General features: G+C 44.0%; 1 protein-coding gene across 1 annotated transcript; it reads left to right on the forward strand.

Moving 5' to 3' along the window:
- The first annotated feature begins 836 nt into the window (after positions 1–836).
- LOC137556586 (synergin gamma-like) lies at positions 837–22208 on the forward strand. The gene is made up of 6 exons (XM_068271640.1): positions 837–1002; positions 8419–8469; positions 10310–10406; positions 12438–12598; positions 15936–16043; positions 20228–22208. The coding sequence occupies exons 1-6, from the start codon at positions 982–984 to the stop codon at positions 20387–20389; spliced, it is 600 nt and encodes a 199-aa protein (XP_068127741.1). The 5' UTR covers positions 837–981; the 3' UTR covers positions 20390–22208.
- The last annotated feature ends 88 nt before the right edge of the window (positions 22209–22296 follow it).

Below are 22296 nucleotides of genomic sequence, written 5' to 3' on the forward strand. Positions count from 1 at the left end.
CCTAAAATTAACTCTTTCGATCATCAAAATAAAACAAAAACAGCCTGGTTATTATGTTTTTGTACTGTACATACACATGTTTATCTCTTCATGTCACATGTCACCTCGGGTACACTTTAAGATTCGAGATAAGTTAGGTTTTCTACCTATTAGTAATCCCTTTCTATAGTAGAGGCAGTAGTGACAAAACTTCTGTGTCATACTGCAACCTCTTGGCAGCAAAACAATAACAAAACAGGCTTGAGCTGTTGGGCTTGTTCACACCTAGGGCGTTTTGCGGGTTTTTTGAGTGCCAGCGATTTTTTTTTTTTTTTAAAAAACGTCCTGAAATCGCTAGTGCAATGAATCCTTATGGGAAAGTTCATATCAGCTTGTTGCGTCCGCTCTCCATTCAGCAAAGCGCTGCATGTACCATTTTTAGGAAAAGTGCTAAACGCTCACAAATCGCTTTATCCGGTTATTATCCAGCGATTGTGTTTGTTTATGAATAAATACATTGTATTTATTCTTTTCCAGGCCAGGAGGCGCAAAAAAGATCACGTTGAAAACGAAAAATGCGGCTGTCGGCAATTTCGATTTTAGATGTAAACAAACTTTGAGAGTTTGCAGTGTCACACTCAATGCTCTTCCATTCTCTGCTATAAGAGAAGCATCTGCACAGCAGGTGATCGCAGGCTGCTGATGGAATCCTGAGGCGAGAAATACCACAGCTGGGAGAGAAAGCCTGGTCACCTGGCCAGGCCCCTGCAGGTAACGTGTCACCCTGCCTCCAGCATGGCCACTCCCAGGAAACTTGCTGCAAGTCTCCGTTGTTTACATTGTGTTTGAGTGTAATGCTGAATAGTCCGCCTGAACAGAGGAGAAGCATGAATTATCACAGAAGCTGCACAGTCGTTTTGTATTCCAGGGTTTCCTGATCCATATCTTTCCTCTTGACAGCTCTGGTTCTCATTTAAAAGACAGAAAGAGGACTACAAAGCCATGGCTATTGAACCTTCTCTGGTAAGAATTGCTAACATTACTATAGACAGAGCCTGGTCAGTAGAAGGTTAAACAGTCCTGGCTTGAGCAGAATATTTTATGTATGGTACATGAAACAAAACTAAGGCGCAGAAATATTACAATGAAAAAAAAGGTGGTCAGTGCATATGGGAATGTAGCCAGAAGTACACACAGGCTGTCAGTGCATATGGGAATGTATACAGAAGTACACACAGGCTGTCAATGCATATGGGAATGTAGCCAGGAGTACACACAGGCTGTCAGTGCATATGGGAATGTATACAGAAGTACACACAGGCTGTCAGTGCATATGGGAATATAGCCAGGAGTACACACAGGCTGTCAATGCATATGGGAATGTAGCCAGGAGTACACACAGGCGGTCAGTGCATATGGGAACAGGGGCGTAGCTATAGCAGCCATAGCAGGTGCTATGGGGCCCTGGAGCAAAGGGGGCCCAGGTGGTACTTGATGTATTCACCATTAACTCTCTGGTGTTTCTCCACCCTCTGACTTTCTCACTGCCCATGAACTATGTACAATGTTGAATGCATGACTATGTAAATTGCCCAATTAACTCCTATCCATAGGGTATGGGCAGGCGGTATTACTTAAGAGTGCCTACATCTGAGGGCCCCATGAAAGTTTTGCTATGGGGCTCCATGGTCTTTAGCTACGCCACTGTATGGGAATGTAGCCAGTAGTACACACAGGTGGTCAGTGCATATGGGAATGTAGCCAGAAGTACACACAGGCGGTCAGTGCATATGGGAATGTAGCCAGAAGTACACCCGGGCGGTCAGTGCATATGGGAATGTAGCCAGAAGTACACACAGGCAGTCAGTGCATATGGGAATGTAGCCAGAAATACACACATGCGGTCAGTGCATATGGGAATGTAGCCAGAGGTATGTGCAGTGGATGTGTTGTAACACCAAAGGCCCCTTTTCCATGGAAAGCTGGCACTAAAAGGGGTGAATTCACCACTGTAGAGATGAGCGTAATGGCGTAATTACGATTTCGCGAAATTTCGCGTAATTAGTGTAATTACGTTTATGGCCGTAAGTACATAATCGTAATGAAGAAGGATTTCGCGTAAGCGTAATTTTCGCATTGCAACGGGTATTACGAAATTAATGCGTATGGCCATGCTCCAGAAGCGGAAAATTTGACGCATGGATCAATGTTAGGTAGCCGCCGACTTTAAGGGTTAATAGCAAAGCCCCCTTAAATGCTAAGAGCCTCAAATTTGGAGAATATATTAAGATCAGGAGGAATAAGAGGAAACATTTTTTTTTTCAAAAAGACCTTATAGTTTTTGAGAAAATCGATGTTAAAGTTTCAAAGGAAAAATGTAAACATTTAAAAACCCGTCGACTTTAACGGTTAATGGCAAAGCCTGCTTAAAGTTTAGGAACACCAAATTCCCAGGGTATATTAAGGGGATCAGTGGGAATAAGAGGAAAATTTTTTTTTTCAAAAAGACCTTATAGTTTTTGAGAAAATCGATTTTTAAGTTTCAAGGGCGAAAATGTCTTTTAAATGCGGAAAATGTCAGTTTTTTTTGCACAGGTAACAATAGTGTATTATTTTCATAGATTCCCCCAAGTGGGAAGAGTTTTACTTACTTCGTTCTGAGTGTGGGAAATATAAAAAAAAAACGACGTGGGGTCCCCCCTCCCAGACCTCTTTAACCCCTTGTCCCCCATGCAGGCTGGGATAGCCAGAATGCGGAGCACCGGCCGCGTGGGGCTCCGCACCCTGACTATACCAGCCCGCATGGTCCATGGATTGGGGGGTCTCGGAAGGGGAGGGGCAGCCAAGCTTTCCCCTCCCCCTCCGAGCCCTTGTCCAATCCAAGGACAAGGGGCTCTTCTCCACCTCCGATGGGCGGTGGAGGCCGCGATTTCCTGGGGGGGGGGGGGTTCATGGTGGAATCTGGGAGTCCCCATTAAAAAGGGGTCCCCCAGATGCCCACCCCCCCCTCCCAGGAGAAATGAGTATAGAGGTACTTGTACCCCTTACCCATTTCCTTTAAGAGTTAAAAGTAAATAAACACACAAACACTTAGAAAAAGTATTTTAATTGAACAAAAAACATAACCACGAAAAAAGTCCTTTAATATTCTTAATTAACCATTAATACTTACCTGTCCCTTTAAATAAATGATCCCTCGAAATATCCTCGGAAATGTTCTATCAGTTACAATGTAACAAAGTTATTACAATGTAACAACTTTGTTACATTGTAACTACGCCGCACCCGACGTCACTCGCCGCTCAGCCGCCGCAGCATATACTTACGCGTGCAGGACGCTAAGTCCCCGCAGCTCCCGCTGTCCACCCCGCCCACATCTGTCACCCACATGTCACCCACATGTGGGTGACATGTGGGTGACATGTGGGAGAGGCGGGGAGGGCAGCGGAGCCGGCGGGGACTTAGCGTCCTGCACGGACCCGACAGAGCTCTGAGCTATATAGCTCAGAGCTCTCTAAAGCATCTTTGTATTTTGGCTCCAAGGAGCCCCATTGGTCCTTAGCAGACCAATGGGGTTCCTTCTGATTTGAAGGAACCCCATTGGTCTGCTAAGGACCAATGGGGCTCCTTGGAGCCAAAATACAAAGATGCTTCTCAGAGCTCTGAGCTATATAGCTCAGAGCTCTGTCGGGTCTGTGCAGCGCAGACGCGTATGCGGCGGCGGCGAGTGACGTCGGGTGCGGCGTAGTTACAATGTAACAAAGTTGTTACATTGTAATAACTTTGTTACATTGTAACTGATAGAACATTTCCGAGACTATTTCGAGGGATCATTTATTTAAAGGGACAGGTAAGTATTAATGGTTAATTAAGAATATTAAAGGACTTTTTTCGTGGTTATGTTTTTTGTTCAATTAAAATACTTTTTCTATGTGTTTGTGTGTTTATTTACTTTTAACTCTTAAAGGAAATGGGTAAGGGGTACAAGTACCTCTATACTCATTTCTCCTGGGAGGGGGGGTGGGCATCTGGGGGACCCCTTTTTAAAGGGGACTCCCAGATTCCACCATGATTCCCCCCCCCCCCCCCAGGAAATCGCGGCCTCCACCTCCACCGCCCATCGGAGGTGGAGAAGAGCCCCTTGTCCTTGGATTGGACAAGGGCTCGGAGGGGGAGGGGAAAGCTTGGCTGCCCCTCCCCTTCCGAGACCCCCCAATCCATGGACCATGCGGGCTGGTATAGTCAGGGTGCGGAGCCCCACGCGGCCGGTGCTCCGCATTCTGGCTATCCCAGCCTGCATGGGGGACAAGGGGTTAAAGAGGTCTGGGAGGGGGGACCCCACGTCGTTTTTTTTTTTTTTTATATTTCCCACACTCAGAACGAAGTAAGTAAAACTCTTCCCACTTGGGGGAATCTATGAAAATAATACACTATTGTTACCTGTGCAAAAAAAACTGACATTTTACGCATTTAAAAGACATTTTCGCCCTTGAAACTTAAAAATCGATTTTCTCAAAAACTATAAGGTCTTTTTGAAAAAAAAAAATTTTTCCTCTTATTCCCACTGATCCCCTTAATATACCCTGGGAATTTGGTGTTCCTAAACTTTAAGCAGGCTTTGCTATTAACCGTTAAAGTCGACGGGTTTTTAAATGTTTACATTTTTCCTTTGAAACTTTAACATCGATTTTCTCAAAAACTATAAGGTCTTTTTGAAAAAAAAAAAGTTTCCTGTTATTCCTCCTGATCTCCTTAATATATTCTCCAAATTTGAGGCTCTTAGCATTTAAGGGGGCTTTGCTATTAACCCTTAAAGTCGGCGGCTTTTTTATACTATACGGAGCGTTACGGTTTAACGCGAAATTACGGTAGCGTTTAATGCGAAATTACGGCATGAACGAAACGCGAAATTACGCGTTGAAAATTACGCTTACGGTATTTTCAATTACGATTTTAATGGCAATTACGTTACTGTAATTTCGCATGCGTAATTTTAGTAATGCGAAATTACGAAAATTTCAGCTCAGCTGATACACTGCACAAGTAATGCACTTTGTAGTGCTTGGCACAGGCATTTGAAAGGTAGCCCTCCTATTGAGTTACATCTGAGCTTGGCGGTTGCCATCTTGCCAGGTAACACCACCGCCTATCAAGCAATGTCGCACATGGTGTTATAAACATTGCAATTTGGCTGCTTGAAACTGCACCCAGAAGGCAATCACAGCAAGCAGCCTGAACTGCCTGACCCAAGTGCGCAATTTAACCTTCTGTGGACAAAGGTCCTTAGGGCTTATTGTTTTGGTGTTTTAGGCAAAGATGCTTCCTCCCACTTCTCCAGGTAAGGAAAAGCCACCTTAGTGGCTGTTACCCCTATATGAATGGGGTAACTGCTGTAAGAATGCTACAACCAATGAAAACACAAGCAATTATATGCAGCGGTTTAGATCTGTAATAAAGCCACGCTAAAATAAACTATTTTTCACATTTTCGCTGTGAAAATAATTTAATCTTGTTTTTGCAAATGTTTGCCATTTTGCGAAAACACAATGTATTTTTCCGAAAATGTTCTCAATCCAAAATGCCATTTTCGATACGAAAATGACTTTGCTGAAAAACCGCAAACACCGAGATAGAATGTTCAAATCGATTATTTCCAAAAGGTCCAATCTGATTTCCGATCGTTTTTCTAATCTATTTTGTATATAAGTGATCAAAAAATGAATCAAAAAAACGATTGCCAATCACATCGGACTTGTCGGAAATAATAGATTTAATCCGTCCATCTGATGGGAAACTGCATGGTGTATACCAGGCATAATGTAGTGACAACTGAAACTCAAGCTACCACAGTTTCACTTCCCTTAGGCCTTGTTCACACTAGAAGTGTTGCCATGTGCATGTTGCCATACAGCACTTCTGACTTTCACATTACGGGCTTGATTCACAAAAGCGTAATAACTGCTAGCATGGCAGTTATCACGCGATCTGCTGCACGCGAAGGTTTGCGCGCGTAAAGGATTACGTTCGCATGTAAATGATGATTTGCGCGCGATTGTGCGTGTTTGGCAGTGCGATTGGGCATGCTGCATTCTGATCGCATGGCCATCTGCATTGCCTAATGTGAACCAGGCCTATATTCCCAGAAGCAATTGTTTGGCATCAAGGTAAATTTGGCACCAGTGTCAAAGATGGTTTTAATGGCACTGTTCATGCTGATACAGTAGCTAAGTAACAACATGCAGAAAGTTCATGGAGGGTTAAGCTGTGTACTCGCCACCTGACTGGTCCTGCGACGCCTATTCCTGCCGGCGGGTATGCCCGACATCACGCGTACTTTGCGTGGGAGTCGTTGGGGATCTTAGCGATCCGATCCGCCGAGACACTGGTTGTTGCGACGCTAAGCAATGTTCGCATGGTTGTGCGCCTGTACCCACATTGGAAAATTAACGATTGCCGCTCCAAAAATCGCTGGTTGTCGGGAAAATCGCGATGTGGGAACGTAGCTTGGGTTTTTTAGATTATTTTTAACAGTTGGACACTTTTCAAATGGGCAGTCGAAGTGTGTGCTCACCAAACGGTTACCAAGCAGCAGCAAGCATTTATCAGGCAGCAACAAGCAGTTGTGAGAGTTCGGCAAGCTTTCACTGCCTATCAACTGCCTGTGTGAACCGGCCCTTATGAGATTGTGTTAGACGGGGTTAGTGTTTAAAAGAATTAGTTAGGATTAGGCACTTGGAGTCATGGCATGGTGGAAGAGGGAGATGACTGCGAGCAAAAGGCGGACTTGTTGAAGGTGGTATGGCTGAATATGGCACATATGTAATCAGTGTGAGCAATTCGGTGGATCGCTTAAGCCTTACCGATTACCGAACAAATCACATTCCTGATGCCTTATGTTAGCCCCATCCAGAAGCCTTGCCATAACAAATTCTTCCCACCCCCTTCTTCCAGACAGTTTTTACATAATTTCTCTATTTGATGGAGCCAGATAAAACAATATTTGTATCGGCGCTCAATGTTCTTTCCATTTTTTTGGTGGGGTTAAGGTAAAGCATCAGGAAGGGGGCTTGTAGCGGGAAGGTGGGGTTAAGGTTAGGCATCAGGAAGGGGGTTTATGCTAAGGGGACATTGAGGGCGCGATTCCACTAGAGCAGCGCGCGTCTGCGAGACGCGAGCCGGCTCTTTTGGGTCTGCGGGGAAAGCACACGAATCCCATCAGCCGTGCCATGCACGGCTATGGGATCCGCAGCCTCCCGCACCGATTCGGATGGAAAAGCCGGCCGAATCGCAAGCGGTAGCGATTCGGCCGGCGTTACCATTGCACCCTATGGCAGAGTTTCCCCGCACTATCCGCCTGCGGGGAAACTCTGCGGATTTGCGGCGGTTTCCGCTTAAGTGGAAATACGCCCTTAGGTGTCAGGAAGGGGGCTTGCAGTGGTGGAAGCTCTTAAGGTTAGGAGCCAGGAAGTGGATTTGCGCTGGGGGGGGGGGGGGGGGGGCATGGTTAAGGTTAGACGGCAGGAAGGGGGACTTTTACGTTTAGGGAGGTGGTTTGACATTGGAGGGGGGAGGGTTCTTTGGTAAGTAGGGGTAGGTTTAGCTGTAGTTAAATATTCTGTAACATTTATCGATATTTTACTATTAAAAATGACCACTGTAAAATAGTAGATTAGCTGTAAATGTTACCAATATTTTACTAATGACTATTTCCCAGTACCCAACTTTCCTGGCATCTTTATTTTGCATATGCGTTAAAAACAACAAAATAAAGCCTTATTACTGTAGTAATAATACAATATACCGTATATGGTGATATTAAGCTCTGGGCTTTTGTGGAGGTGGGAGGGTCATACACTTATTACGGTTGTGATAGTGGTCAGGCATGTCAAGCTGCATTTTTATCACTATATATACTGTATCTGAGGCTTAATCTAAATGAGGCTTTGTTCACATTAGAGGCGTTTTTTGGAAAATCTAAGCGTGGACATTTTTCTGAAAACTCTCAGAAAGCGCTTACACCATGTTGTGCTATGGTGAAGTTCAGACTAGAGCGTTCAGTGCGCTGTCAGTTTTCAAAAGCAGTGCTTAAACCATTTTAGGGCATTTTTGCTTTAATGGGAGGTATAGGAAAAAAACGCAAAACGCTCACAAAACCGCTTTGTGGAGCGATTGCGTTCTTAAGAATAAATGCATTGTATTTATTATTTTCCGGATCGAAGAGTGCACTTCCTGACTTGCGTCAGGGAGTGAATTACCACAACGCTCGGGAAAAAACACGTTGGAAACCGCTAAACCCCCCCCCCCAAAAAAAATCGCCCACTCAAGCAATGGGAATCAGAAAGAAAAACCGCCTCAAAATCTGCACTGGGGTGCATTGATCTCGTCTAGCTCTGTTCTCTTGCCGTAACTGTATTAATAAACAATTTGTTTTCATTTTAGTTAGACACCTGCACTGATCATTTGAAGAAATGTTTAAAGAACATTCACAAGGTAAGAAAGAAAAGAATGAAGAAATACATTTTAGGACAGAAAGAATTAATTATTAAAGAATATGTGTAACCCTGTCATGAACTTGCTAAATCTGATGCCCGCAGTTATGTAATCCTATATAATAAAACCCCTGTGTCTCTGTATCCTCCTGTGGGGAGAGGTGGCAATCCAAACAATGGAAGAGAAGATGCGGGCACCATGCATGATTGTGACATTCCAGTAAGCATTATACCATCACAGACCCGTGCACCCATATACGGTACTTCGTTCAGCCGTGTGTAAACAAATGCCATTAGACTTTACCACATGGGAGAGGAGGTGGATCATGGCACAGATAAGACCTGTGACCAGATGAGACCTGCAACGGCTGTTTTGTGTTGCCTTGGATGCTTGGTCACGCAGTGGTCACTGTGTGACCAAGTGTCCAAGGCGACCCGAATCGGGTGTTGTACTGCATCTTCTCTTGCATTGTTTGCTTGTATTTAAAGTCCACCAGGAAGGTTTTGATTGCAATTAAGGGCTAAAACCAATCGAAAGATTATACTAACATTTTCCTTCTATTTACAGTTCTTTTCCTTCTATTTATGATCATTGTTATGGAAGATTCTTGTTTTCACCAAACGTGCTTCACGGCAATTACTGGCTGCCGATTTTGCGAGATTATCGATGGGGACTGTTTTGCTGCGAGACTGAACTTAAACTTTTTGCTTCCTCATCCCTACATATTACAAGAACACATCTTCCTTAAGATGTCCCCAGTACAGCAGTCCCCGTTATCCGTAACTCGGCAACTGGAAGCAGTGCTGGGCCGAAATTACGCATGAGCGTAATTACGCATCGTAATTAAATGTAAATTTACGCGTAAGCGTTACGCGTAACTTACGGTCTTACGCGTAATTATTTACGCGTAAGACCGTAAGTGGTATCGTAATTACACTGTCTACCGTAATTGCTAGGCATGCGTAATTTTACGAACACTTATGCGTAATTTTACGCGTAATTACTAATGTAAAATCTCCCATTTTCTAAGAGTAGCCAATCAGTCAACATCCTAAGCAACCAATAGTATCTTCTCCCGCCCTTCAGTATAAGCGTACGTTTTGACGCATACGAATGATATGTACGCAATAACTGTCACATTGACGGCTATTGCGTACATATCGTCCGCATGCGTCAAAAAATACGCATTAATGGTTATTACGGCACTACGCGTAACATCGTAGTGTAAGCGCCTTCATTACGGTATCCTTACGCGTAATTGCGTAAGTTTACGCGTAATTACAGTGCTGTACCGTAGATAATTTCCTACGCCGTAACCGTAATTGCGTAATGCGTAATAGCGTAAAATTACGCGTAATGATCCGTAAGCGTAGATTTTTCCATTACGAGCAGCACTGACTGGAAGTCTCAATTAACCGGTATGCCTGTTGGGGATAACGGGGCTGAGCTTTCAGGGGTTTTCAGAGCAGAAACTACTTACTGATCAACCCAGCGCCATCTGCTACACATCCTGCAGCTCCCATTGGCTTTTTGGCATCCATGCACAGCCCCCGGCCGCTGGGAAGCAGTTGGGAGCTGCAGGACGTGTAGCAGATAGCGCTCATATGATCAGTAAGTAGTTTCTGCTGCTCCAGGGAGGGAGAGCTTAGTGCTATTCTACCGCCGATTCAAGCAACTAGCAAGCACATGTATCCGGCATCTGGCAATCCCCGGCTGTTCCAAGTAGTAGTGCAATACCTTTTTTGATACAGTATGCAAAATATATTGACAATAGGCTAAGTTTTGGAGCATTGTAATAGTCTGAGATGATCACATAGGATAATATCTTCTCATTGCAAAGGTGATCCAGAAAGCCAATGAAATACTATGCAGCATCAGCCAGCCCTCAGTATGCAGTGAAGTGCTGTTGTCTTCACAAGGAGTAGATTACATCTCAGGTATGTTTTCATATTGTCATTTCAATCACTGGCACAGCATCTAGTTTATGTAATACAGCAGGAATCCCATACACAGTACTGCAGACACAAACAAGACAGATTCATCAAGACAAGATGACCTTATAAACTTGGGCCTTCTCCAGACACCAATGATGTACTAACTAAAACAAAGAAAAGGAGCTCTTCGCAAAGTTAAAGAAACCACTTAAAGAGGAACTCCTGTGAAAGTAATGTAATAAAAAAAGTGCTTAATTTTTTACAATAATTATGTATACATGATTTAGTCAGTGTTTGCCCATTGTAAAAGCTTTCCTCTCCCTGAGTGGCTGGATAGTGTAATGGTTAAGGGCTCTGCCTCTGACACAGGAGACCTGGGTTCTAATCTCGGCTCTGCCTGTTCAGTAAGCCTGCACCTATTCAGTAGGAGATCTTAGGCAAGTCTCCCTAACACTGCTACTGCCTATAGAGCGCGTCCTAGTGGCTGCAGCTCTGGCGCTTTGAGTCCGCCAGGAGAAAAGCGTGATATAAATGCTCTGTGTTTGTTTGTTGTTTGTTGATTTACATTCTGACATTTATTACATGGTGACATTTTTACTGCTGGTAGGGAAAGTGGGTATCCGCTACTACTTCTTGGTTACAGTTTCTAATTCCAGCTAATGCACCCGAAGCACCCCCCCCCCAGTTTGTTTCAGGTGAGATTATCTGCATCACCACATATTGTCAGCAACAAGGAATCTGTGCAGACCTTATTGATTCTGTTATCTCTGAAGATCACAGTAAAGCATTTATCACTTGTTCCATTGTTTCAAAAGGGGCATACATGATTTGATGTCTCCCATCAGGTATCGGGACCCAATCCCCTAGGGCGACATCACTATGTAGCATTCAGTTATTATGCAAGGGGGTGACGGGACAACGGAGCATCATGTGCGTGACATCACGTGGAGGGCAAGGGGGAGCAGCACAGACTATCAGCTGACGCAGGGGGTGAGTTGATCCGCCGAGCAGATCGCTCACAGGTTTGGGGTTGCTGTACACACACCTATCGGCTGAGGCGGTCGTTATCGGCGGCCTTAGTCAGGCGTGTGTACGGGCCTTAAAGCTATTAGTCAAGTATTTGAGGAGATCTGACTATATATTAAGGTGCGTACATACCTTTGACTGATGTCACCCATGGGGGATCGGGTCTCAAGTCCCTTGGGTGACATTGCTTGTCTGGCCTGTACAGATGGTTCTGCTATGTAGCTGACAATGCATTATGTTGCTATGTGGGGGGTGGAGGAACGACGGAGCAGCATGTGCGTGACGTCACGTGGCAGGCTGGGGAGCACAAAGGAGTTGGCCGTCGCTCAGCCAAGTTGATCCACCAATTGGATCGCTTGCAGAGTGGCGGTGGGGGTCTACTGTGCACATGCTTGACTATCGGCTGAGGCGGTCGTTAATGCCCCCTTAGCTGATCTTAGTCATGCAAGTGTACCAGGCTTTAGGGAGGTAGTCGGACAACTGACCAGTAACTACAAATTGTTTAAAACAAAATATGTTATGACCACCCTTTCTCGTTTCTGTGTGACGCTTCTCTTATGCCCCATTACACACAGTAGTCACATGTGAGCTATGCAGGGTGCTGTATTTCCCTCACTCTGAACATTTTCTATACAGCTTCTGAAGATACTCGCTGCTAAAATAGCAACCAGTAACCTAGTAGTAGCATAGTTCATAAATGAAGCTTCTGAAGCAAACACATCTGCCAGAGGATGGGAGAGGTTCTGGAACTCATGGAATTTATGCAAGCCGCCAAGCACTGGCTAAGACAGTTTACTGTAAACATGAACAGTCACTCCACTTTTTACTTTATTCAGGTGACAAAAAATAGCACAGGAGTCAGGTGAGAAATTGGTGTGTCAGGATACAACAGGATTTCAATTCTGCAAATGAGCAGCAAGTCATCCTCTGTTTTACTCTGGTTCTTGAGATAGAATGAAATAGCGGAAATGGAGCAAATAAGAACACCTTTTTTTCCCTTCTCTGTAGGTGTGGTTGAAGTGTACAGAGTGTGTAAAAGAATGGAAGCTGGAATGAAAACTTTCAGCATTGACTGTGAGAAACTGCAGCATGTCCTGTGGGATATTGAGCTAGCATGGAATAACTTGCAGGCCTTTCTGTCCATGTGCCCAAGTGTGCTTCAGAAACTGGTAAGAAATCACTGCTCTCTGCTTCTGGGGATGTTAAGGACACTTGAACTGAGAGGGATACGGAGGCTGCCATATTTATTTGTTTTTAAACAATACTAGTTGCCTGGCTGTCCTGCTGATCTATTTGCAGCAGTGGCTGAATCACACACCTGAGAAAAACCTGCGGCAGATCCAGTCAGCCTTCAGTCAGAAACACCTGATATGCATGCTTTTTCTATAGTCTATGCTGAAAGTATTAGAGGTAGCGAATCAGCAGGACAGCCAGGCAACTGGTTTTGTTAAAAGGAAATAAATATGGCAGCCTCCATATTGCTCTCAGTTCAGGTGTCCTTTATTTAACCATTTCATCCCTTTGGTATTTTTCACCCTATGGAGGAGAGGAATTTTCACATTTCAGCGCATCTCCCATTCATCCCCCAATAACTTTATCACTACTTATCACAATGAAATTATCTAATCCTTGGGTTTTTTTGCCACCAATAAGGCCTTCTTTGGGTGGTGCATTATGCTAAGTATTTCATTCTAAATGCATTTAATAGGAATAGTATCAAAAAAATTGAAAAAAAAAAATCATTATTTCTCACTTTGTGGGCCATTATAGCTTTAAAATACCGTTCTACTGTGGATAAAAGCCGCACGTTTTATTTGCCAATTTGTCCCCGTTATTGCAACATTTAAATGATATCCCTAGTACAATGTGTGGTGACAATATTTTATTTGGAAATAAAAGTCCATTTTTTCAGTTTTACATCCATCACGAACTACAAGCCCATAATTTAACAGTAATATACCCTCTTGACATACAGATTAAAAAAAAAAAAATCAGTCCCTAATGTGTGTAGGTGTAATTTTACTATTTGGCTACAAGATGTCCTTGTGCATTATTTTTTTTATTAGGGTACTATAAATACGCAAATAGGAAGCAATGAGTGGCTGTGTTACTTTGGAAGTGATGCAGGCATCTCATTGATGCCAGCAATCACAGGGACCTAGAAGAGTGATGAATGAATGGGAATGAAGTTCCAATTCATTAATCTTACAATCAGCGGTGGGAGCGAGCGCTCTGACATTGTTGCTGCACAAGCACAGATTGGCTCAGGGGACTTTAACCTTTTAAGCCGCGGCTCCTTTTTTTAAATTTATTTATTTATTTATTTTACAATATTCATTCATACATTTTTTTATCAGTGTTGCTCATTGTAAAATCTTTCATCTCCCTGATTTACATTTTGAAATTTATCACAAGTGACAACATCTTTAGTCAGGTGATCTTTGCGGAATGTTTGTTTACTGAGCGTTCTGAAACCAGTACAAAATATTCCTGGTCTACCAGAATGGTCGAGGTAGGAGGAAGGGAGGGTAAGAATTCTGCATAGCTAATCAGCTTAGGCTAAAGGTCCGTACACACGCCGGACTGCAGGCAACGACTGGTCCGTCCTCACCTCCCGCTGGGTGGGCTTTCCAGCGACAGTCCGGCGTGTATACAGTCTGTCTGCACTGATACGGCTGTTTCTGAGCGATCCGCCGGGCGGATCGCTCAGAAACAGCCGTATCAGTATGCAGACAGCCTGTACACACGCCGGACCGCTCACCCAGCGGGAGGTGACGACGGACCCGTCGTTGCCTGCAGTCCGGTGTGTGTACGGACCTTTAGCATCACTGGGACGGCGGGGCTGCATTCAATATACAGCAATTTATAGATCTAGGAAGTGTTTCTGAAGCTGCAACCAGGAACATTACCATAAAAGTCACAAAAATCACTACAGTGCCTCTTTAAAGAAATCCTGTTGAGAATCGACTGACAGCAAAGTGCAATGAATAGCGGCTGCCATTGTGAAAGCTCTGCAGAGCCCTGGGGAGCCCCAGTATTTGACTAGACCTTCTGGCTTGGAAACCCACTCATGCCTCCCACAGGGATACTTAGCAGCTGCATCTTAAGCCTCATCTACACAGTACAATTTTCCGTCAGATCGGATCTATTGGACAGATCTATTTCATAATTTCTAACCGGTCCAATCGCATTAGAATTTACAATAGATTTTGGGTACTTATCAAAGCAAAATCTGTCGCAAAATTGATTTGAAACAATATGGACGTCTACACACGATGCAATTTGTTATTAGATCTATCTAATCCGTCTATCTGATGGAAAATTGTACCGTGTAGATGAGGCTTTATGCTAGGTACACACCATACAATGTTTTTGTTAGATTTTCTGTTAGATTTACCTGCCAGATAGATAATTTCCAACATGTTGAAAAATATCTATCTAACCATCTATCTGCCTAGCAATTAGGCATTATTCTTCTCAGCAGGAGAAAACCAGAAGACCATGCACCAGAGATAATGACCAGTCGCTACAGAAAATAATCTAAAAACAGAAAAAAATCTAACAGAAAATCGTATGGTGAAATCTAGATAGATCTAATAAGAAATTGCATCGTGTGTAGACATCCAAATTATTTCAGATCAATTTTGTGATCGATTTTGCTTTGAGAAGTACCCAAAATCAATTGCAAAATCTAACGCAATCCGATTGGCCCAGTTGGAAATTATCTAATAGATTTGTATGCGTAATAGATGCGTATGGGGCTGTAGGAAGCCCCAGGTATGTATAAATCATTTTGTTTATAACAGCTCTGGTACACTTTAACCATTTACCGGCAAACTAACGTATTAAAACGTCATGCTTTTGCCTGTTAATGGCAACATGACGTTTTAATACGTCGCGCATTCCCGCTGCCGCTCCGCACGTGTTTGCGCCGCTACCGCCGCCGTTTCCATCAGGTTCCCGTGCTGGGTGATTGGGGAAGAGGACCGAGCGGTCCTCTACCCAATCGCACTGCCTGGAGTGAATGGACGTGACCGCGAACAGCGGCCACTTCCATTCACAAAAACAGGAAACTGTAACAATTTAATAAAGTGTAAAAAAAAAAAAAAAGTGATCACTTCCTATACGGGAGAGTGTTCACTAGCGCCATCTTGTGGCCAAAAAGTATATTACAGGTACAAAGTACATACATACACACGATTAATAAAATTGATGAAATTACACTTCCAACCCTCCCCCCCCCCCCCAAAAAAAAAAAACACTTGTAAAAAAAAAATACTCCAGGCTCTAGGCCCTTCATTTGACACTTGCCTCAGGCCCAGGCCCTGCATACTCTAAGGCCACCCAGCAAAGCACCCAGCCCTCCCCAGCCAGCACTGGCTACCTAATACTGATATATATGGGCATATGACCTCTTCTGTTTTTTGGGGAACATGGCTACTTTATTTATGTATACGCATGTATTTCATTAAAATACTGACTTTGCATTGTTTGTCCCCACCTCAGCCCTCTCCATCAGCCTTGGAATGTGAGGTTGAAGAGGTGACCCGTGACTCCAGCCTCTGCTTTCAGAGGTGCTGTGGTGTATGCTTGCTGGAGACACTACAGAAAAAGGTAAGCATGTCAGAAATCCTTCCTCAGCGGCCTATGGATCAATATTTGTGGTGTGTCTGCTTTGCTTTACCTAATGTTATGTACTCACTATAGAATGCTATCACCCCAGACTTTTGTGATTGCATCTCAGTGAGGGCTGGTTTCCACTGAGCCGGCGAGCCTCTTGCAGGACGCACACCGGCACTTGCAGTGATATGACTATGCATCCAAATCCCTGTAACCATGCCATGCAGTTTGGATGGCAAAGCTATGGGTAAAATGGGCAGCGTTTCCCTGCACAAATCACTTGCCAATAGGAGTCTGTAAGCTTGCTGCTAATTACTAGATTAGTGCAGGTGTTAAAAGTGAGCAGCTGTCTGAAGGTAATTATTCCTGCAGCAATAATATGGGCAATCTGTTGTCATGTTTTGAATAGCAATAAAATCTGTCATCTTTTAATGACATTGTATATGTATGGGCAGTATGGTGGTGAAGTCGATAGCACTCTCATCTAACAGGGCTAAAGTCCCGGGTTCAGATCCTAGCCAGGATACTGTGTGCATGGAGTTTGTATGTTTATTCTGTGTTTTCATGGGTTTATTTCAGGGATTCTCCCACATCCCAAATATGTATTAAGTTCATTGGTTCATATATATTGAACTAATTGGGTTGCACGTCAATGCTAAGGATCCAGCAAGAGATGCCTGGGAGCTCCCTCTGTATGCTTACATGCTGCATTATGCATGTTATAGGGCCAGAGTTTGGACACATATTCAGGGCAGGGAGCCTCTACGTGGCTATACAAAATAAGTTTTTTTTTGTTTTGTTTTTTTTTACTCGCCTGCACTTGATCTCTCAGCAACTCCCGGGATATTTATAAATTGTTTTCTCTACAAGGTCTACAAGGCTTGCAGGAGAATTAGATCAATACTGTCTTGTATTTCTGATGATTTTTGATTGCTTTTAGTCTTGTTTAGGTTTGCCTTTTTATTTCTGTCTATCTCCAGTCCAAGTAGTGCCTTTAGGTTATGTTGTATAGTTCCTGCATGCAGCTGTTTAGTTTGGTGTCCTTAGATGCCTCTCTTCCCTGGTCTAGTTTTGCTCTATCTGTCTAGCTTCTTTGTGTCTAAAGCCATGTACGGATACTGATGCCCCATCACTAGAATTGATCTGTCTGGGAGAAAATACAATGCAACAGAACTTGGTTGAATAAATATCCTGCATTGATGATTGCTGGTGAGGACATTAAACTGTCACCCATAATGATCAGGAAGGATAGCTTCAGGTGATGTATCTTTAATTGGTCTCATCACAGTTCTTGTATCCATGTTGTCACCAATGGCAAGCATCCTTTGTCGGGGTCACTGGATCTGTTCCACAACTGTTGATTTGTGTGCTGCACATTTTATATGTCCTTTAGTTAAAGTCTTACCATGTTGTGGTTTGTCCTTCTTCTGGTGCTGTGTTTGTGTCTGAGGTTGTTTGTATTCTCTGTCCTGCCTTTTCCGGTTCTACCTGTTCTGTCTAGTGCCTATTAGTCTTCATAGTTAAGGTATATCTAGTCTGTGCACCATTACTACTGCACAGACTAGTATCATTCTGTAGTGGAATATTTCCACTATTGGAGGTTCTGCAGTACCTAGAGTGTGCCTCAGGAACAGCCCACTTTATTGCCTGCAGCTCAGCTGATCCTGTACCTGCATTATCTTCTGTACTGGACTTAAAGAGACACTGAAGCCAGTTTAAAAACGGCTTTTTACCTTTTTATTTTCGTGAGGCATGTTTGCCCCTGCTAAAACTCCGATATCCCACGGCAGAACAAGGGGTCTTTACCCCCCAAATCCCCCGGGGCACACTGCGGGGAGTGCTTCCATGAGAGACAGAGCTTTCAGCTGCAGCTCTGTCTCTACACGTGTCTATCAGCGCGTATCTCCACCTCCGCCAGCCCCTCCGTCTTCCTTTACTGAGAGGGGCGAGGGAGAGGCGGAGATCCGCGGCTGATAGACGTGCATGGAGGCAGAGCTGCAGCCGAAAGCTCTGCCTCCATGAGCAGCAAAATCCACAACCAAGAAAGTAGTGGATTTTGCAGGGGGGATTTGGGGGATAAAGACCCCTCGTTCTGCTGCGGGATAGCAGCGTTTTAGCAGGGGCAAACATGCCCCACATAAATAAAATGTAAAAAGCCGTTTTTAAACTGGCTTCAGTGTTTCTTTAAGGTGGCCACTAACGAACCAATTTGTAGCGAAAAATCGTTCCAGTGATCAGGTAATCCTGATCGGAAGAAAACTTGTTCACAACACCATCAACAAACCAATCTTTGCTTCCCATCTATCACAACCAACAAGAAAATCCAAATTTTGGTTTGATGAAAAATCCAATTGGATGACTATTTTTATAATCGTTCTTATTCGATCGTGCCCATCAACTGATATTATTTACAACCAATCCGATCAGAATTTCTGATCGCTCTAACAATTTTTCGCTAGAAATTGTACCGTTAGTGGCCACCTTTAGATCCTAGGAATGGCTGATACCCCTTGCTTGGCTGTCTTTTCTTGCCTGTGTAGACCACTCAGAAAGTAGCATAAGAAATCATGGGGCCCACAACAAAACTTTGATGGGGCCTCCTAATGTTCATACGCTTTCCCTTGCCTACCTCTGGTGACCTGCACAGCCTGGGGGCCCATATTACAAGGGTCATAATACAAGTGTGGCCATCATAATCTTCACACACATAACAAGTATAGCCACAAAAACACCTGATCTGAAGGATGGTCCCTTTTATCAGATGGAGTAAAGGAGTAGCTTGGGCCCCTGTACAGCTCTGGGCCCCCCTGCAGTCATAAGGGCTGCTCCCCTGCAGTTACGCCCTGGCTCTCAATCAACTTTATATCTGAAAACCTGGAGATTAGATCACATTTATAATTTTGTAAGCTTGCCTCTTCCTGTCTGAAAATGTGACTTTAGCCAAAATTTCAATTTTTCAAGGAGTGATTACAGGAACTGGAGGGAATGAGGAAAGGAATGGGCCAGGCCATCTCCAAACCTCTCATCCACCCCTAATCTACCTCAGGCCATCTCCAAACCTCTCTCTTTTTCCCCTCATCTACCTCATGCCATATCCAAACCTCTCATTCACCCCTTGTCTGCCTTATGCCCTCTCCACCACTCTCATTAACTCCTTATCTACCTCAGGCCATCTCTAAACTTCTTATTCACCCATCCTCTACCTTATGCCATCTCCAAACCTCTTTCATCCAACCCTCATCTTACCTTATGCCATCTCCAAACCTCTATCTCCACCACTTATCTACCTCACGCATCTTCAAACTTCTCTCATCTACCTCATGCCATCTCCAAAACTCTCTCACTCACCACTTATCTACCTTATGCAATCTCCAGACCTCTCTCATTCATCCCTCATTTACCTCAGGCCATCTCCAAACCTCTCATCCAACCCTTTGCTACCTCAGGCCATCTCCAAACCTCTCTCATCTACCCCTAATCTACCTCAGGCCATGTCCAAACATCTTATTCACACCTCATCTCATCTACAAGCCTCTCTAATTCATTCATCATCTGCCTCAGGCCATCTCCAAACCTTTCTCATCCAAGCCTCACCTACCTTATGCCTTCTCCAAACCTTTATCATCCACCACTTATCTACCTCATGCTTCTTCAAACCTTATTCATCACTCCTCTACCTTATGCCATCTCCAGACCTCTTTCATCCCTTATCTACCTCATGTCATCTCCAAGCCTCTCTCATCTACCTCATGCCATCTCCAAAACGCTCTCACTCACCACTCGTCTACCTTATGCCATCTCCAGACCTCTCTCATTCATCCCTTATCTACCTTAGGTCATCTCCAAACCTCTCTCATCTACCTTATGCTATTTCCAGCCCTCTCTCATTCATATCTCATTTACCTCAGGCCATCTCCAAACCTCTCTCATCCACCCCTAATCTACCTCAGGCCATCTCCAAACCTCTTATTCACACCTCTTCTGCTTCAGGCCATCTCCATAGCACTCTTATTTATCCCTCATACCATCTCCAAATCTCTCTCATCCACCCCTCATTGTAAGAGACATGAACAACTCCTCGCTCTTCCAAATCTCTATCACTTGATAGATGTCCTACATATACACTCATTCCTCTATGGTTGATTCTGAATGTGAAAAATAATTTTCTTCTTTTTCAGGAAGAGCCCGAATCTGAAGTCAGCATGCTACATTTTGCGGGACGCTCATATCACCCAAGTTGTGGCAACTTTTGGCTGCACTGTGTGGATTCCAGCCTGCCTGCGCTGTCTTGTACCAATAATTGCTCTATGTGTGTTCCACTCAAGGCAGAACTATCCTGATACTGTTTTGGTCTATTTACAGTATTTAAGTGTGTGGTGCAGCAGTACATGAATACCAAATGCGCCAGAAATGGAGATAGACACCAGAACACATTTCTTTGTTTACAGTCTTTGTGGAAGAATACTTACATTTGTCCATTTTAAATATCATGTACAAGTAGCACACAAAGTTAAATGGTTATTTAAAAAAAGGTCACTTTTCAATAACACAAAGAAATACTGCCTTGCTACAAAACAATGCTTATTCCCCTGTGATAGTTCCTTCTAGGTGCTACAATCTATTTATACTTGCTACCACTCCCAACCACTGGAGTTTGTAGCCTTGTGTGTAGATGGAAGGAATGTTATTGAGGTTGGTCTCTGTACACAAAAGTGAACCTACCATGCAGATGTATACCCCAATTTAAATTTTTCAGATTCCCATTTTTTTGTGCAACATAGTTTCCGCAATCTTACGACGTGGATACAGGCGCTCGAATACACCAACAATGTTTGCCGATGCGAGGCGATAACAACCGTCACAGCGGATAGGATCTTTAAGATCCCCGATGACTCGCAAAGTGCTGCAATCGTTTGAAAGCTCCTTCGTGCCCGTGGGGAGGAGGATGGTTCAGGGAAGCTCGTTTAGGAGGCGTCGCTGTGAGGTTCCACGATCTGTCGTTAGGCGAGTATTAAGCTTAAAGGGAACCTAAACCGAGAAGGATATGGATTTTTCCTTTTAAAATAATACCAGTTGCCTGACTTTCCTGCTGATCCTGTATCTCTAAGTATACTTTTAGCCACAGCCCCTCAACAAGCATGCAGATCAGGTGCTCTGACTGAAGTCAGACTGGATTAGCTGCATGCTTGTTTCGGGTGTGTGATTCAGCAACTACTGCAGCCAAAGAGATCAGCAGGACTGTCAGGCAACTGGTATTGTTTAAAGGAAACATCCATATCCCTCTGTGCAGGTTCCCTTTAAGAGCGCTGCACTGGGTGAAACTTTGTACAGAGAGTTCCTGTTTGATCAGTACAATATTATAAAGCACACTTTGTAAGTTCAGTAGCACTTTTATTTACTAATAAGCTAGTGTTAGGTGGCACTCTGGCTAAGTAGTTACCACTTTTGTTTTGGCTTGCAGCAGCAGTAGTATCTCAACTACAGCACCATCTGCATGGAGTTTGTATGCTTTCCTAGTGTCACATGCTCATGCTTCCTCAGCCCCACAACATACATACTGGAAGGTTGTTTGGCTTTTGCTAAAATTGACAGCACAATATAGAAAGTGCATTTGATTCTGAGCACCAGTGAGGGACTTTAATGGACGCGTATCAAAAACGCGTACTATTGTGTTTTTAGCGTACGTTTCCCTCTGCTGTTCCCATAATTCTTTTCTTTCCCCTGGGTCATGTGTGTGTGCAAAACGCAATAGAAAACGCATTAGAACGCAAGAAAAACGCATGCGTTTTTCAACTTGCGTTTCTTTGATTTTATACGCGTGCTTCATACGCTGACAGGCTGAACAGGCCCTTAAGGTGGCCGTACATCAGGCGACTTGGCGGGCGATCAACCATCCAATTCAATTATTATAATCAAATTGGATGAAAGTAGGTGCCGCCAAGTGCATGCCCGACCGACAAAAGGACCAATTTTCGTCCCAAAATTGGTCGCTTTGTCGACAACGCATGCTGCGAGATGTCGGGCCAAAGTTGGTTGGTCAGGTGCGCGATGGGAACGGCGTGCAATTTCCTGACGATCGATGCAATCATCTGCCGACCTGCTGCTGTGCCAAAGTGTATACATTACCTGTCAGCGGCCTCCGCTTGTCCCCCGCTGCTCCAGGTGTATTCTCCTCTTTGCATACACGCACGCCCCATGTGGTTTCCTGGTAAAGGCGGGCGCGTGACATCAGACTTGCGCCCTTACT

Source organism: Hyperolius riggenbachi, chromosome 1 (assembly GCF_040937935.1).
Source record: "Hyperolius riggenbachi isolate aHypRig1 chromosome 1, aHypRig1.pri, whole genome shotgun sequence".
NCBI classification, from domain to species: domain Eukaryota; kingdom Metazoa; phylum Chordata; class Amphibia; order Anura; family Hyperoliidae; genus Hyperolius; species Hyperolius riggenbachi.

Excerpts from the sequence above, each read along its gene's own strand:
- LOC137556586 (XM_068271640.1), top strand. The coding sequence starts at position 982 with ATGGCTATTGAACCTTCTCTG. Across the intron at positions 10,407-12,437 it reads AGGAGTAGATTACATCTCAG|GTGTGGTTGAAGTGTACAGA; the intron begins GTATGTTTTCAT and ends CCTTCTCTGTAG. Across the intron at positions 16,044-20,227 it reads TGGAGACACTACAGAAAAAG|GAAGAGCCCGAATCTGAAGT; the intron begins GTAAGCATGTCA and ends CTTCTTTTTCAG.